At 33.2% G+C, this 19,694-nt stretch overlaps 1 protein-coding gene and 1 pseudogene across 1 annotated transcript; one reads left to right on the forward strand and one right to left on the reverse strand.

Annotated features, from left to right (window-relative positions):
- Positions 1-586: 586 nt before the first annotated feature.
- LOC143611097 (pentatricopeptide repeat-containing protein At1g80550, mitochondrial pseudogene) lies at positions 587-1,870 on the reverse strand (annotated as a pseudogene).
- Positions 1,871-17,384: 15,514 nt separating this feature from the next.
- Positions 17,385-19,694, forward strand: LOC143611104 (uncharacterized). Its single transcript, XM_077085400.1, has one exon. It carries the CDS (start codon positions 17,385-17,387, stop codon positions 19,692-19,694), a length of 2,310 nt encoding a protein of 769 aa, XP_076941515.1.

Raw genomic sequence — 19,694 nt, forward strand, 5'->3', positions numbered from 1 at the left:
TTGATAATTTATGTGTTTGTTGAAGACATCTTTTATTATGGTAAAGACGGATGATTATGTAATGACTTAGATATTCTGCTGCAATCTTTTAATTGAAATTAGGATTTTAGAGCTATAAACATTGGTTTAATGTTGGTTCAGTTTCTTATTAATTTACGTCCCATAAAACAGGAATCGATGCAGAACAATAGGAAACTGAAGCGATTTCCGACTAATTCATTTCCCTCAAAACATTAAACATACTCGCTTGCCTATTTATAAGTTTAAAAAATAATAATAAACAGCCAACCCGGACCGTTAACAAGACACGCCATGGTTAAGAATCATTAATTTAGAGATCCAGCCGGTTCACGGATTCACACTAACAAATACAGAAATCAAATGACAGTTGCTGTCAAATGCAGTTACCAGGTTGAACCGCTCTGCGGATGTGTTCAATTCCAACTATCTGATCTTCGAGCTCATTGGAGTGAGCTCGAAAGCCTAGCTCGTGCTTGTAAAGGCTCAACTTTAAATCTTATTGAGCTTTCGAGACTTATATAAACCGCAGATATAACAATACATGTACTTTCATTGTAAAGGCCCATCAATCATCACATTCGCCCTTCACTAGCTCCGGTCTCAACTTAGCCGACAACCCTTTCGACAACGTCTCCTCGTCGTATTTCCTAGCCATATCAATCATACCCTTTTCCACCAACGCATCAATCAAAGCATTATACGCAAACTCGTTCGGACTCAAACCATGATCTTCCATTTTCTTCCAAACTATAAAAACCGGTCGAAGAAAACCCCACCTCCCAAATTTCCTTATGAGCATTACATACGTGTCAAGAGTCGGGCTCACACCACTCTCGATCATCCTATCAAGAAGCGCTAGAATCTCGTTCGGCTTCTCCAAGCACCTGAAAACACAATGATAAGTAATAACATTCGGCGCACATCTTCTCTTATACATTTTATCTATCACCTTGTACGCCTCCCTAACCCGCCCATTTTCACACAAAAGCTTAATAATAATATTATACGTCACAACATTCGGTTCACAACCCAACTCGACCATCTCACGACCAAGATTCACCGCCACATCAACACCTTCTGAAACACCAATCGCTTGAATAACCGTATTATACGCCACCACGTCCAATTTAATCCCTTTCTTCTTCATCTCCTTATACAACTTCACCGCCTTCCACGGCTTCCCACTCTTGCATTGCACATCCATATATATCGAATACGAATACAAATCTTTACGAATCCCATCGTTATCCATTCGTTCCCAAAACTCTCGACACCTTCCCCACCACCGCATCTTAAACCACCCGCGAAGAATCACATTATAAACTTTCGTACCCATTTCAAAACCCGCGATCCTATCTTTCTCAAAACACAACTCTTCCACTTCGATCACATGCTTATACTCGCACAACGCGTCAACAAGATTCAAGAAAGACGTTTCGTCTTTCATGTTATACTTTCCCAAGCTCTCGAAACACCCGAGGGCTTCTCGAACAAGATGTGCCGCAGCGTACCGCTTGAACATGACACGGAACGTGGCGTGGTCTCTTTCGGGCATTTTGTCGAGCAGTTGGTGTGCAAGATCGAATTCGAAAAATTTACCCAAGATGTCAATCATGTGGTTGTAGGTTTCGGTGGTGTGTTTGAACCCGTATTTGGATTCGACCCAATTGAAGAAATCCATTGCTTGTTTCCAGTCGTTGTTGTAGCATGCTAGTGTTTCGAGTATGGTGGTCTGGTTAAGGTTAACAATGGGTTCTTGAGCATCCAAGAATTTAGATTGTAAAGTGTGAAATTGGAGGATCAGTGTTGGTCGGATGGTGGTAATGACACGGGACGTTAACGGATGCATTGAATTGAATCCGGTGAGACTGAGAGCTGCTTATGGGCTCCTGTTCAGGTTTTTTGTTATTAAACTTGTTTTGTTTATTATTATTATTATTATTATTATTATTATTATTACTCTTGATAAAAATTATCAAGTCATTTCAAACGTGATGTAATGGTAAGAGGTCGGGGTGATATATAGTCCAATGGACATTGTTGTAGCCTATAAAATCGTCCCACTCCCAATATTGATCGACACGTCATCAACCTTCATAAGCTAGCTGGCGGCAAATACATGTCGCCCCCCCCCTCCCCCAGTCGCTCCTCTTATCGTCGGGGGAGGGGGTGTTCTTGCCCTCGTTTCTCTTGTTGTATAGCATTTACCGCCCCCTACACATTGCCTAAGAAGCATACTAAGATTGTCCAATGTATAACACCACATTGATTTCACCATAACATCACAAGGATATTAAGAGGTGATGACCATATAGTAGTAACCAAGTTTTGGCTATTAAAGTAAATCTGAATTTTTTTTGAATAAGTTTAAATGTGATCTTCGTTGTTACGAGTGCTAGCATGTTATAAACCGTCAAGGCTTAGGGCCCTAATTTTGGCTATTATGAAAAGGTAAATCTGAATTTTTTTTTTTTGAATAAATTTAAATTTATTATTGATAAATAAAAGGATCAAATTACAATAGAGAGACGGATAAACGGGCAACAAGCTGCGCCGCGAGCCCTTTTGAATAGCAAAATCAATCCTACTAAAAGCAAAGTTATCGTTCACAGCGTCGTCAAGTTACTGTGCACGACCCACTGAACTCTTTTCAGAAATGTAGCAATACCAGGGGGTAAGAGACCCAAATGTATTAAAAGCAAAAGCAATGAAGGTGTTTTGATTCTCAATACACGTTTTCTCGTGCTTAGCAATTTTTCTTGTTTCTGCCTTTAACACGGCCTGCCTAGCAACAAACCCGATGTCCCTAAACCCGACAAGAGGGGACACTCCATAAGTTATTAAATTTAGATGGGAAAATATGCTATTAAAATTTTCAGTTGTGTTACTTGTGTATATATGCATTTAAAAAGGTTTGGGTTGTGTGGGTGGGTGGGGGTATTTCATTGATCCTTGTGTCAATGAATTTTATAAATTATAAGCATTATGAGATAACAGTACTTGCGAACATATTTGTGGTCGTGAATTGGTATCTAGAAGCTAAATTTAAGGCTTTTTGGATCGTTTGTAGAAACGAATTCGGTCTAGAATTTCGATATGAATTCTAGATTCACATTAGGTTTTCAAGTAAGTTAGAATTCGAATTTGATTTGAATTTAGTAATCGAATTTCGAGTAGAATATTTAATAATCAATAGAATGATAAAACAAAATTGAACTCAAATTAATTCGAAAACTGAACTCAAATCGACTCGAATGTGAATCCAGCATCAAATTTTAAATTCGGATAATTTGATTAATTCGTATACTCGAACACCTCCTATTTAACGTTGGGTTGATATTATGATTATATCTAGATGTCAGTCAAATAACAACCGAAGTTGATCAAAATTTTGGTATTCTCTTTGTTTAAGATTCGATTTAAAGGTCATTTTAGCCAGAAAATAGTAATGAAGTGGTTGTCGCTTCATTACTAACTTTGGAGACATCATGATTTAATGAGCCTGGGGCATGACTCTCGAAATCAGGATTCATGTTAATCAGTTAATGTTAAAATTATTGTGAGTAAATGAACTAAGAATCACTTATTTATATTTTTTGGTTGAATTACTATCTAATCTAATCTAAGTCATTATTGTGTGAAACAAGTCTCGAACTCAAGACCTCATGTTTCAAACTAAAGATGCTTACCAACTCCACCTAAGTAGTTATTGTGTTGAATTTCTTAAATTCTAAATTATATATTGTTAATTCACTTATAATTAATGTATTACATATAACAATTTTTTATTTTTATTATATTTTTCACCTGTATGAAACACGGGCTCTAACCTAGTTATACAATGAATTAACAACGTAACGCCTTTATGTTTAAAACCTTAGAAATCATACTTTATGATAGATTATCATACCAACTAGACCATTTGTCTATTTGTATTACCAGCTAGTCTTTATTCTTTTATATATTCATTAAGAAAAACATTCATTGTCAAAACCATTATAATGACTATTTTGTATAGTTTAATTAGATATAACCATGGTTTGACTATAACCTCGTCTAAGATCGTATAATAAAAATAAGGCCATTGTTATGTAACATTGGAAACTTTAAGCTTTTGCCAGAAACTTAAAAAACGCCAAAAGTGAAATCTAATAGTTTTTTTTACACATTTTGTTTGGTAACAACACTTGTAAATTTAAAACCAGGTTCAAAAAGATTTATTTTACTATTTGATTTTTAAAGTTCAAAACCTCATATATGTTCATATTTAAAAGTCAAATGCAGATGCCTAAAAAAAGGAATGAAAAATAAACAATATAACATATAATTTTTTTATATTCTTAAAATTCATGACTCTTAACTATCCCAAACACATACACAAACATTACCAAAATAACACTTTCCCGTCCCCACCCCTCTTCTTTCACGACATTGATTGATAAAAGTATTAGGATCACATGGATAAAGCCTCCACCCTTCAGAACGACACGCTTTGCCCATCATCGGTGTGCTACCTATACTAGTTAGATACATACAAAGCAATACAAATAAGTAATATGTCAGCACAAGCGTATTACTCATATGCACGAAGTAATGTATAACTTACTAAAAATTGCAACTATGAGTAAGACCATAAAACTAAATTTTATGGAAAACATGATTATGATATTTTGATGTATTAAAATAAAAGGATCGTTCAGTGTAGTGTTTTCTTTATACTAAAAAAAATGTGTTAGATAACATTAAAATATATATTATGATATTAAATTACTATATTCACATGATATTAAATAACAATACATGAATTAATAATATTGAATTGCAATAAATACTTTTTTTTAAACAACTAACAATAAATACATCCCCACTTGTAGCCTAATGGTAGGAGGCTTGGGTTCTCTAGTAGAGACTCAAATTTGAATCCTACTTGTGTCATATTTGGGTGGATATTGGCAATGGATTATTTGAGCTAAGCCTTGTGTAAAGGTTGTCAGTTCGAATACTGAGCCCACCCGGATTTTTGTCCCACCGTGTGTTACGCCAGAAAGTTCTGCTCTTGCGGTGGCACAACGGCTATCCACAAGTAATGTTATTTTGTTTTTAATTTGGTTGTTAGAATATAAAAGGAAAATGGCGCGGGTTTATGTGGCAAACGTAACGGTGGTTTTACCATATGGGTTCGAAGTTGCTATGGAGTGCCATGTCCTCCTTATAACGATCAAAACAAGTTTTATTGGTACATGCTCATTTATTAATTTATTCGTTTGTTTAACTTCAACTGAACACAAACAGACAAACGCTTTTTTCTTTTTTTTTTTAGTCTGTTCTTTAATAGAGTAACTAGCTTTTGAATCCGTGTATTACACGGGATTTGTCAAATAATAAAAATAAATAAGGTCTGTTATTTTAATTATGATTCTCAAAATTGTGAAGGTACTAAAGTTGTGTAGTTGATCAAACCTCAGGTTTAAAAATGGTATTTGACTAAATATTGAATAAAATTCACACTATGTTATAACCCAATTGACAAAATGGTTTTGACCCATGACCTATAAATAGTTAGAATGATGAGATGAGAGATTATGAATTATAATGAATGTAGGCTTGACACCTAAGGTTTAACATTTTCTTTTATTAGTGTAGTAAGAAGTAAGATATGGTTACAAACGTGACTACCTTCTCAATTCTCATTGATACGGTATTAACTATTGGCTACCCTCAACTACACAAGAATGTTATTATGAATAATCTAGTCTAATATTAATAATATAACCAGACAGTTCACAAACGTAAATGAACATAAACAAATGAATATAACTAAACATAGATGAACAGATATAACGAAACACAACTGAGCAAACACCAATTAAAAGTAACAATATGAATGTCAATCTTGGACCTAAAAATTTAATAAAACTAGACTAAATAATAATGCGTGATATTTTAACTTAAAAAGCTAGACAAAATTTTAATGAGCCTAACAATTTAAATGAATACATAAACTAACGAGCGTTCGCGAACATTGTCGAATGTTGATGAACGAACGCTCTAACATAAATGAATGAACGAGACATCTTTGCATGTTCATTTGTTTAACTGAATGAACAAGTTTTGTTCATGTTCTCACGTTTATTAAACGAACAAACTTTCCATTGAACAGTTCACAAGCGGTTGACTAAATGCTGGTTTCATTTACAAGCTAGTGTCATGCCTATTTTTTACAGATAGTTTTCTTGCATGCTTCATCAGTTTCTACCAATGCTTGCTGACATGTGTGGTGGCTCCTTTTTATCAGTGCAATTGGTTTCGGTTTGTCAAACCTTTTTGCATCTCTATTCGATGACCTTCTTGAATCAATGATCAAAAGAGATATGTTTAGGTTTAAAGTCTAGACATGGTCAAGTAAAGATTGCATCTTATTTGATAACTTTGTTTTAATTTTTTTTTTTTTATTAATAACAGTATAAATGTGAAACAAAATGGATGTTAATTTCAGTTATTGGGCCAGTTCATATTTTGGGTCTAATAAGAAAATATAGTTTCGGGTCATCCAAGATTCCAAGCTATTTTTTTTGGGGGGTATTTGACTATAGTTTTGGAAATATAATAAAATATGTGGATAGGATCGAAATGGTTGGTTTCAAGCTCGCACTTGAATCTAAATCACCCAAAAATTGGTTGCAATCCTCAATATGGAAATAAACATATACATTTAAATAGTATAAAATGATATAAAACTTAACATAATATATAATATTCTCTAAATAAGATATAAAACAAATTGAAGTTTATGGTTAATAATGTGTGTTGTATAATTTTATATTAAGTTTGGCATGCCGTTTATTGTGAAGAGATGTTATCTAACAAAAAAATTAATTTATATGTTAAATCATCTACGATATGGGTTTCAAATATGATGTTTTAAACCTTGTACAACAATTCTCCTTACTGATAGTTACATTTAGAAAAAATGTATCATTTTGTTTAATTACTCACACATTCAAGTCCACATCGGCACATCCCATACTCCATACCCAAAATAATATAAAAGCTAATTAACTTGAGTAAACGTCCATATTTAAGGTTCCCTATTTTAGGAATACATGTTATTTTTGCTGTTAAATTATATGGATAAGAATGTAAATTACATTGTGAATGGTCTACATTCCAACATATATTCTTTAATATTTTCCGTGATTTATTTGAGAGTTAAAAGAGAAAATATAATGAAAAAAGAATTGATAAGTATTTCTTAATTGAATAAAGATAAATATATAAAATTAGTTTTTATCCCCCGTGTTACGGAGGTTGTTTAACATTATTTGTTTCTAATATTTATATATTTTCTTGGATTTTAATTTTATTTATTATAAAGAGATATTATAACCAGGTTTAAAAGCTATCTGAGTTTGTGAGACACATGACCCGCTTATTGTTTTTTATTATAAAATTGTTTCTAAATCATAAATAATATCTTTCTTTTAACAAAATCGGGTTATAATTTTTAGTATATCCCTAATTTATAGAAATTTCATATCAAATATTTGGTGAAATTAATTTTTAATTTAATGAGGTGTTATAACCCGTTTAAAGGATATCTGTGTTTGGTGAGACCTAAACTCGTGAATTCGGGTCAAATGCATGAAAAGTTTCCATTTACAAATAAAATAATCTGGTGGCTTGAGAGAAGGTAAAGAGCGACAAAAAAGCTCTTAAAGATTTCGTTTATATATATTACTATAATATTTAAAAGTATTTACAATGAGAATCTCTATAAATATCTTCATCTTTAAAATTTAAAGCATTTATCTATTTATCTTCTCAATCTGAATCTTTGTCTTTACATTTAAGATTTAGGATTAATAAATCTTTATACATAAAGATTCACTATTTACATCTCTAAAATTTAACCTACATTTTGGTTTATATTATGTGTACATGAAGATGAATAAAAGGATATACCAAATTACGATACCTAAATCTATAAAGAACTTGAAACATGCAAGGAATAGGGGAATATAACAAACGATGTTGGTGATTTATTATTTATTTTACCATTGTATGATTTCAAGAATTAATATACATTATTACTTTAAATTCAAAACCCAAAACCTTTAGCCGAACACGCACACCCATGTAGATATCGGCTCACTTTTCACCATAAATTTTTCCTCCTTTACGGCTTTTCTTTTGCCCCATGCATGTCCCAACAAAGACTAATCATCCTATGTGTGCTCATATCAATTAAATACAACACATAATACATTGGTTTCATTAATTTAAATGCTCAAACGTACCTTTAGTCCTTTATTGATTTTGTAAATATTATTTTAACTTTTGTTATCTGCCAATAACTCTTTACTAGATTGATGTTTTTTAACAACTATGGGATTTTATTAAAACCAACTATACCCGTAAGACGTCTCGTGTCACACCCCGACCAAAGGCGGCGGAACATGCTGAGGTGTAACGATTGTCCATAAGCACATGACACTAATAAAAGTGACAGTATTTAATAAACTCATTTCATTTCACAACATCGAAGATGTCACATAACAATTATCCATAAAATAACCATGAACAAGATATCACAAAATATGGCAAATTGATATTGTTCATTTTTACTAATATCCTAAGGTCTTTGATGTCGTTTTCTTCACAATCATAAATCAACCAAGATGCAAACCTGCAACATTTCATAAAATAAAGTTTGTCAACACAAAGGTTGGTGAGCAATTCATAAGTTTAATCATATTAGTATATAATAAAGATAGCCACAAAACTTGCATACGAAACGATAAATAAAAGTGGTAATTTGGATAAATAGATATCGCTAAACACATTAGCGACACCTAGCTATAAGGGGATGTCAAATAGTCTAGGATTTTATAGTTATCGTTAATTGCATTACGTTAACGACACCTTGCTATAAGGGGATGCCAAATAGTCTAGGATTGTATAGTTCCACCAACCAAAAGCGATAAACACATAGGCATATAAGCATAGAACACCAAATCGAGCAATTATTTAGGTAAAGTATACAACTACGTTTGTGGTTTAAGATTCAAATATAAAGCATTTTGTTGAATAAGTATGAAATGTCGCCCCCCAAAATAAAAGATGAAAAATGGGGTATGAAGTACTCACCTTCAAGTTGTAAACTTGAAAGATGATAATTTGGAGATTTGTCGGAACGACGAGTTTAACGCACAATGCCTAAAAAGAAAAGAAGTCTTGAATTTAGAAAGGTTGTCTTGAAGGTCTTTAAACAAAATAAATGTTGAGAAATGTAAATAATTAAAGTTCAAGGTTTAAAATGTGACTATTTAAGAATTTATAATAATAACCCTTTAAAAATGTAAGTTTGCTCGAAACCGGGTTAAAGTATCTAACCTTAATATTTACTCAACCTATGTTAAGTAATAAGGTGGGTAAAATGCAAGAATGCAAATCCCTTTGGAATAAAGATACTAAAACGGGTTTTTTCTTTATCGAGTGTTCGGGTTGTCGGTTCGGGTCTTGATAATTGGTCAAACCCAAAGTCAACTTTCCAAAATATTGAATGTTATGAGATAACTCAATAAAATTTAATAAGACTTAACCAAGTATGTAGTTTCATTGTTTTAGAACTAACAACGCACGTTAAGCGAGTGTTCGGTTTTGTCGGTCCAAACTTTGTTATGAGATCAAGTTGGATCCAACATTTCCAAGTACTTAAGAAAATATTTAAAAATCAATTTGTAACTATTTTTAAAGACATATACAAGTCTTGATGGCTAAAAAAAACACACTTGTGTGTCTTAAGCGAACAAGAATCGATTTGGTTCGGTTTCCATCTCACAACAAGTTCATAGATGGTTTCCACATGTCCAAACACTAAATAACTTGTATAATAATGTACAAATAAAAAAAATACCAAAAGTTAACAATAAAGTCTTTAAACAAAAGTTCGGTTTTCGGTTCGGATGGTGTTTCGGGTTAAGACCGAGGTAAGATTCTACAAACCCATAACCATAGAATTTGTAAAAAAAATTTTAGAAACTTAGATCTAACACTAAGTATGTTTAAACAAACAAAACTAGTAACAAAGTTCGGTTTACGGTTTAGAGCTATTTACGGTTAAACCGAAGCATAGACTCTTAAAAACCCATAACCATGGAACTTGTAAACATGACCAACAAACTAAAATAAGCAAGATTAGTATGTATGAACAAGTTATATAGATGTATATATATCAAGGACACGAAGTCCTCCATGAAGCCTTGCCTTATGGAGTCCGAAACCTCACCGACCGGAATCGGAGAAGTAACTACCAAAGGTAAACAAGGGGTGTATATTATATATATGTTGCACAACCATAAACAAGTATTAATACGACTACATAAACTAATTAAGATGAAAGACCAAAATCCTTCAAGAACACTTAAGAAGATAACCTTGAATCATTGATGTTTGAGAGAGTTTTTTTTTTGGGAGTTGTATCAAGGGAAAATGAAGAGGAAATGTGGTGTATATATAGGGTAATGTTGGTGGTCAAATATGGGTGTGAGACACAAGAGTTTTCATGCAAAATGGATCAAGACAAAAACACAAAACAACAAAAAAAAAGAAATAAATAATAAATAAATAAATAAAAATAAAAATAGGATGTTTTCAAGACCCAACAAGTTGAAAAAATATTGTAACATAAATCCATCATTTTGATTATAACATAAGCTTCGGTTTACAAATCGGGTCGGTTTACATAATAAACAAATACAAAAACGAATACAAACAAGACCCGAAATTGACGAATGTCACATCTCAAGACGAAGAAAAATCGATATAATTAAAACTACACCAAAATGACCGGTCTAAGGAGACTATTCAATTTAAAAGCAACTTAATCCTTCAATCATCATTTTATAACTTAATAACATAGCAAACTTAGCTAACTGCATCAAAGATCATCAGTTAATGGTACCATAGCGCATAATGGTATCTAAACTGAAGTTTAACTGCAATAAATTATAAACTAAACCGCTCCAACGTCAACTAGGCCCAACAAACCCTAAATGATAACATAATAAGTTCCTACATTAGGAGAGTAAGCATGTCCTACTTTTTTTAATCCATAAGAACATATTTTCTATAGGAGAGTAAGCATTAGCATGTCCTACTTTCTTTTTATCCATAAGAACGTATTTTCTATAGGAGAGTAAGCATGTCCTACTTTTTTTTTTATCCATAAGAACCTATTTTCTATAGGAGAGTAAGCGTGTCCTTAATGTTTTCTATACTTAAATCGTATTTTCTATACTTAATGTTTTCTATAAGTATCATTTTATGAAGATATGTATGTATGATAAGTATTACTGATCAATGACTCGAGAGAATCATTGATGCAATTGAAAGTGGGTTCGCAGCCCTTCTATTTTTTCTCATTTTGTGGTTCTTATTGGCGTGTTGTCACTAGCTACTTCCGCCTTTACACCCCATGTTAGCCTTTTCTTTTCCTTTTAAAAAAAACTATCAAGGACATATCTACATTTAGTTACCTATTTAAGAACAACATATATAAACGATTATTAATGAAGTCATATAATTGAAACTACCGTGAAAAACCTAGATCTATCTAAGCATATCTTTCGAATCTACGCGGCTAAGGTAAGTTATCATAACAAAGTTGTTTTGAATAAAGAATTTACCTTAATCAAGTTATAAAGACTTAGAGATGGGCGCTAGACAGGATATCTTTTTGCATGGCAAAAAGGCTACAAGCAAATCTTGATCTTTCAGATTTTAATGATCTAAATTGCACCCCATAACCCCCAGACTCTTTGGAGGCTTCTTCATGACAAAAGTTGTAAACCTAAAAAGTTGATTATAATTATACTTTTCATAGAAGGGTGGTTTTCTTGTAAAAAGTGTGTTGCTTTATTATGGGTTGCTCTATAATGTTGGTTCAAGATGCCTTGATGCTCTCTTCTATGAGGAAAAAGATTATTACTTTTTCAAAATAAATCTTGAGATAAATAACTAAAAAAGCAATTTATAAGGTTTTGTTTTTCACATTTCATTGAAGTACTAAATTGATGAATTATTCGCACGACTTATTATACTGGTGTCTATGCAAGCCGATGAGTGAAATAATTGTCGGACTAGTTTGGGAGGCGTGCTGTAATTTTTCATATATTATCTTTGTGTTAATTGATTTGTAAATTGTATTCGGGTGTAATATTGGTGTATTGTCGTGACTAGTAACATGCTAGTTTCAAGTTTCTAACAAAATTGGCCTTTTAAAAGAATCTAATATATTAGCATGTTTATTTATACATAATATAAGTTGATACAATCAATATAATATACAAACATATTTTATGAGGTGCGTAGAAAATGGATAGCTACAATTTGCATTTTCATAGTGTTTTCTTTTTTCTTTTTCCGGGAAGAGTGAAGAAAAAGCCCCTTTTCATTTATCAGAAAATAAAGTAAATTAAAAGGAAAGGGTGGTTGTATTTTTTTTTTGTTCGTTACACATTTGCCAAGCCTTTTCAACAAACACGAAAACTAAACTTTGCGCAAACGTACCCTGAAACAATTCGATGCATTAAAGACATTGGTTGGAACTTTATACGACTCATACAAAGGGTAAAATATGAACTTAACTATCTGCCAATGGGTCAAACGTCAAACACTCTTAATTAATCATATCATGTCACGATGATGTGTATAAAGGACTAGTTTAATGAACTCATCAAGTAAAGCTAAGTGACCTCGACTCTTTGCCAATGGGTCTAACACTCTTAATTAATCGTACTGTCATTCTCGAAAGATAAGCAAAGTAGCAAACACCCAATGGTTCCAACATATTCTATGTAGATGCGAATTTCAAATATCATACATGCACATCCTTCATAATTACAAAACCCCATAACTTAGGCTTGTAAAGGAACCGAACATTCATTGAATTGTTCGAGAATCGCCCAATGGGATGTTTGTTTATGCCCGTTTATTTAATAAACGAACGGGCATGAACAAAAAGTTTGTGTTCATTTGATTAAACGGACAAACATTAATACATGTTTCACTCGTTCATTTGTGTTCGTGAACTTTTGTGCATTTATTTTCGTTTATGTCTGTTCATCTACTTAATGTTTTATATTTGTTCGTTCGTTTTCATTTTAGTGTTTTCAGTTATGTTTGTTTATGTCCGTTTATGTATGTTCGTACATGTTCGTTTATTTTTGTTCAATTATGTTTATATATTAATTATGATGAACTGTTCGTTAAGATTTTAAATGAATGGACATATATAACATGAACAAGTTCATTTTTTAAACGAATAAACATGATCACAAATATTTGTTCGATTAAGTGTTCATGTCCGAGTTTGTTAAATGACGAACATGAACGTGCCCTTGTTGCATGTTCGTTCGGTTTGTTTACAACCTACCTAATCCGTTGAACAATATTAGTTGCATGAGTGATTCTTGATCGGTGGATGAAAGAAGAAAGAAACAAACATAGAAACAAATGAGTGAGCTCATGTTTCTTAATTACAGTTCATTGGTACCATGCATATAGAAACATACATACAATAATGGCCAAAAAGAGTAGGAGACATGAAGGCTTCCTTTAGGTTTAAAGTTATATATTATTCCTGATGTTTGTTTCAGAAAATGACTCTTCATTCTTCAACATACATACACATATATTGCTTTTTGTACGTAAAGATGTTAAAATTCCCTTTGCTCTTGAACCACTTCCATCAGACTATGATCTTTGTCTCTTAAAGACTTGGTTGGAATAGTGTTTCAAAACATTTCTAGTCAAATCTCAAACATGTATGATCTTTAGTTACTCCAACATAACTTAAATCTATAATATATATAAACGAAATCTTTAAAAGTTCTCTGGTTGCTTCCTAAATTTTCTCAAGTCACCAGATTGTTTTATTTGTAAATGGATGTTTCTCATGTATTTGACCCAAATTCACGGATATGGGTTTCCCCAAACCCAAATAACCCTTAAACGGGTTATAACATATCATCATATTAAAAATTAATTTCACCAAATATTTGATATAAAAATCCTATAAAATAGGGATATACTAAAAATTAATATCCAATTTTTTTAAAGATATAATTTATAATTAAAAAACAGGTTTATAGTAAAAAAAAATAAGCGGGTCATGGGTCTCACCAAAACCCAGATAGTTTTTAAACAGGTTATAACATCTTATTTATTTGTGAAACTCTTTCATTATCAAAGCGTAATATATTATTAACTCTCTTACAATAAAATAAAACTAAAAATATATAAATATTAGAAAGGAAAAATGAAAACAACCCTGTAATACGGAAGGATAAAACCCATGTAGTGTTTGGTATGCAAGAATGATAGGGGGGATGAAATGATTCATTGTGTGGGAATGAAAAATGTGGTGTTTGGTTGCTCCATGGAATAGAATCATCCATTACATATGGAATCTCATTTCATCAAAACAATTCCTTCTCATCCTCCTTCTTTTTTTACATTCCATTCCTCATTCACACTACTTTTTCAACACCACCACCACCACCACTACCATCACCATCACCAACACCTGACCACCACCGTCGCCACCACCACCAATGCTACCACCACTTGACCACCCCCACCACTACTGTCGCCACCGCCACCACCATTTTCGTTGCTGGAGCTACCACCACCTTTGTCATTGAAAGTTTCTTTTTTTTTTGTAAAAAAAATATTTTGAGATATAAATGTTTTTATTATTTCTATTTCATTCCTACAATTTTTTTTATACCAAACAACATAAAATAGCATTCATTTCATTCCCATAGGTTAATCAAACAAAACAAAGGAATGGTAATTATCCATTTCATTCTTTTGCCATTCCATTCCTTTTCCTATTCGATTTCCCTTCATTTCATTACCTCCAACCAAACATACCCCTAGTATACATATATAAAAACTCTTTTGTTGAAATCTATTTATGAAAAGAACTCTTAACAATAACTAACATATATTGTATTTAGTGTACGTGTTTATAATATTTTTGTATCATTTATTTGTTTATTATTACATGTTTTGTGAGAAAGATACATACAATATGAAATATTGAAAATTCAATCCGAGGTTTATGATGAAAGTAGTCAATACACCACACACCGCTTATATTTAGAAACATATATAAGAACACCGAGAAATATACAATATGAAAAATATATAGATATATCTTTTTTTTTCGGGTTATTAGTTATTTAACGAGTGCGTATGGATGTCAAAAAGAGCAAACTTGATAAGGATGAACGGGACACTATACTTGCTCCATGCCGGCTCGCCTGAGTAGGACTATCGTACACTAACCCCTGAGAGCATTCAATCCAGGTGGTAGAACTCGGGCGTGTTGGGCGGATTTTGTGACCATCCAACGGTCATTAGATCGTTAAAATAAAAAAATCAATACTGTTTTATATAAATAATCAATCTTAATTCATTCATTTTACACACAACCAAATTAAACCACTTTATATTTTATACTAATCCTTTATTCAACCTCATAGTTTTATAATTCAAATGCCTCAATCCGATTCAAATGATTTTGGATTGCCTTCAGGCTTATGCGATCCTAGCAGCATGTCGCCATTATCCAACTCATCTAGCATGAATGATTACTTCGTCAAAGACACAAAGCACAATGTCGAGACGATCAGAGTGAGATTTTGTTTTAAAAATTGTTAGGGATATTTCTGGCCGATCTTGAATTGTTTTATGAAGGTTAAGACAAAGGTCTAAAAAGATTTTCATAGCTTTACGGAAATGCACATCAAGGTGGGTTAAATCAACCAGCTAGGGCAATGAAGCTCAACAATATAAGGAATGAGGTGTATAATGTTTATACGATATGATTTTAAAAGATGACGGAGATGCAATATCACCCGATGACGTGATGGACTTTTTGATATTTAAATTAATACTCTTTTAGACTAATGGCCAAATGCATACTCTTTTAGACTAATGGCCAAATGCAGCTAAATATTTAAATTAATAAATAAATATTACACTGTCAAATCAAAATTGACATAATAGCTCAATTAACCAACGAGGAGTCATGGATACCCCATATTGTAATATAAAAAAATCTTGATGTCATTTTTGTACTTTATTTATATAATCGTATGATGTATGAATGTAGCACTTCTGGTACTAATGTTTTTTATAAACTTATGAGAGAGACAAAACTCATTATTTTAATATTATTGCCAAATATAATAATGCATGTTTGTTAAGACCGGTCGTTATGAGCGTCGTGGAGGGGGGACAGGGGTGCGGTGGGGCTCAGGGACGGATTTATACACATGAGTACCGGGTCAAGCGAACCAGGTGTTTTTCGAACCGTAGTGGAGCATTTAATAGCGACTTTTTTAGCGAACCATGTGTTTTCTGGGCTGAACCATATATATAATTTGTTTCAAATAATGCATGTTTGTTAAGACCGGTCGTTATGAGCGTCGTGGAGGGGGGACAGGGGTGCGGTGGGGCTCAGGGACGGATTTATACACATGAGTACCGGGTCAAGCGAACCAGGTGTTTTTCGAACCGTAGTGGAGCATTTAATAGCGACTTTTTTAGCGAACCATGTGTTTTCTGGGCTGAACCATATATATAATTTGTTTCAAATATATACATAAAACATATACTGGCTTAGTGGCAAGGCGTTCATTGTGTTTGAGTGCAGACCCGGGTTCGAGTCTCACACAACCTTATTTTTTTTTGCCTTTTTCTTTTGTGCTCTATTACCTTTATACTCCTTTCTTAAAAACCCTAAACACCCCCAATTTCCCTCCCTGCTCCACCTCTACCGCTTCTGCGTAGAGAAAGAAAGAAGAAGGTGCTATTAAAACTCAAAACAAAATATAAACAAGAGATCCACCATTGGGAACTTTTGTCGAGCACCTTAAATGCACTGCAAAACCTTACATAAGACCCGCTGCGCTGCCGGTGCCAGATCAGACGGTCAACATTGACACATTGTGCACGAGAACTCTTCGATTTCTACTTACCAGAAACTCGCCGTCGCCGATACCCTCCGCGTTCAGGTGCGTTCCCGCCCCTTTTGTAGTTCGTTAGTTAACCCTGAGAAAAATTGATGTGGGTAATTGTCAAATTCCAGATTTTTTTGATGCCAAATTTCCACCATGAATCTTATACTATTTTTCACAAGTTGTCGATTTTTCATTATAATTCAAATGTTCAATACAATTTCAAAACCTACTAGAATGAGACTTTTGATAATTGAGTGTTCAAAAAAGATGTTAGTTTTTTAGGGCTTTGAATTTTATTTTTGTTTTTACAGAACTTAAATTTGATAGATTATGGACCGTTTTTTATCGAGAAGGCCACGAGACCCTTCACCATCTAGTAGTAATAATCTGGCAAGAGTCGAATTGGATGATCTTCCATGGGATCCTTCAGATCGAAAGCCGATTTCATCATATCATCCTAATCAAAAAGATGAAATTAGAAGAACATATTTGCTAAGAGGGCCATGTCAACCTATTGGGCATAATTTTCCGCAACGAGATTTTAGTGGTTGCTTAAGAAAATTTCGTCCCGAGTGGTTTAAGACACATGAAAATTGGTTGGAGTATAGTGTTAAAACGGATAAAGCATATTGCTTGTTTTGTTATTTGTTTCCAGAAACTGGTCAAAAAGATGCGTTTGTGACCGATGGATTTGGTAATTGGAGCCATTCTGATAGAATATCCTCACATGTTGGTGGTATTAGAAGCCTTCACAACAAAGCACGTAAAAAAGGTGAGGACTTACTTAAACAAGAACAATCCATACATGTTGTCTTTGACAAACAAACTAATAAACAAAAAAGGGACTATAGACTCCGTTTGAGTACCTCAGTTAGACTTGCAAAAGGTTTGTTGAATGGTGGATTACCTTTTCGTGGTGATGATGAATCTGAAAGTTCACTCTATAGAGGACATTTTATAGAGTTTTTGAAATTGTTGGGAGAAATAAATGAAGATATTGCTAAGGTTATATTAAGTAACGCTCCGGGGAGATGCCAAATGATCGCTCCATCCATCCAAAAAGAGATTTGCAATTGTTTTGCACAAGAAGTATTAAAAAAGATATTCAATGAACTTGGTGATGATGTTTTTGCAATATTGGTTGACGAATCGAGAGATATTTCTAAAAAGGAACAAATGGCCATAGTTTTAAGATACGTTGATCAATTTGGAATTGTAAAAGAACGATTCATTGGCCTTGTCCATGTCAAGGAAACAACCGCGTCGTCTCTTAAATCTGCAATTGATGATTTATTTGCTCGTTACAACTTGAGTTTGCGGAAGGTTAGAGGCCAAGGATATGACGGTGCAAGCAACATGTCCGGTGAGTTTAATGGATTGAAAGCTTTGATTTTGAAAGAAAATTCTTCGGCATATTTTATTCATTGTTTTGCTCATCAACTTCAACTTGTTGTTGTAGCTCTTGCGACAAAGCATCATGACATCTATAAGTTTTTTGATGAAGTGTCGGATTTAACGAATGTTGTTGGTGCTTCTTGCAAACGAGTAGATTTGATTAGAGAAAGTCAAAGAGAGAGATTACATTTGAATCCGGAAATTGAAACAGGGCGTGGAAAAAGTCAAGAATTGTCACTTGCGAGAGCTGGAGATACACGTTGGAGTTCTCATTTAAAAACTCTTTTGCGTTTGCTTGCTTTATATCCTACCGTTATTGATGTGCTCGAGTACATAGAAAATTGGGGAGAGATACGTGCTCAGAAAAGTCAAGCACATGGCCTTCATGTATACATGAAATCTTTTAATTTTGTATTTTATCTACATTTGATGAAGTACATCTTGGGAGTTACAAACACATTGTCTCAAGCTCTTCAGAGAAAGGATCAAGACATCATGAATGCAGTTGAGCTGGTTAGATCAACCAAAAAAGCTCTTGAAAACTATCGACTTGAAGGTTTTGACTCTCTTTTAAAAGATGTTACATCTTTTTGTGACAAATATGAGATTGAAGTTGTTAACATGGAAGATGAGTATGTTGACCCAAAAAACCGAAGAAGAAAAACAAACATCACTAATCGTCACCATTTTGTGGTTAATAATTTCAATACGGTTCTCGATATGCAAATTCAAGAGCTTGGAAATCGTTTTAATGAGGTAACCACGGATTTGCTTACGTTTATGAGTTCTTTGAGCCCGTGTCGTGATTTTCGCGCCTTTCATAAGCTAAACTTGCTAAAGTTGGCCGAGATGTATCCGTATGATTTTAGTTTTGATGAAAGAGACAAACTCATGTTTGAACTTGGCCACTACATTGCTAATGTGAAAGAAGATTCGAGGTTTGACAATCTTAAAGGGGTAAGTGATCTTGCAAAAATGATGGTGGAAACAAGAAAACACATTGATTATCCGTTGGTTTATCGTTTAATAAAATTGTCACTAGTTCTACCCGTTGCAACGGCTAGTGTTGAAAGAAGTTTTTCTTCAATGAAGCATGTGAAGACGGAACTACGTAATAGGATGGGTGACGGGTACATGAATGATTCTTGCATTTGCTACATTGAAAGAGAGTTTTTACTACAAGTTTCGATCGAAGATGTAATGCAACGCTTTCAAAAGATGAAAACTCGTAAAGAACAACTATAA

The sequence above is a fragment of the Bidens hawaiensis genome, unplaced genomic scaffold (assembly GCF_021521415.1).
Source record: "Bidens hawaiensis isolate Kalapana, Puna unplaced genomic scaffold, B.hawaiensis_p1.1 tig00002236_1, whole genome shotgun sequence".
Classification (NCBI taxonomy): domain Eukaryota; kingdom Viridiplantae; phylum Streptophyta; class Magnoliopsida; order Asterales; family Asteraceae; genus Bidens; species Bidens hawaiensis.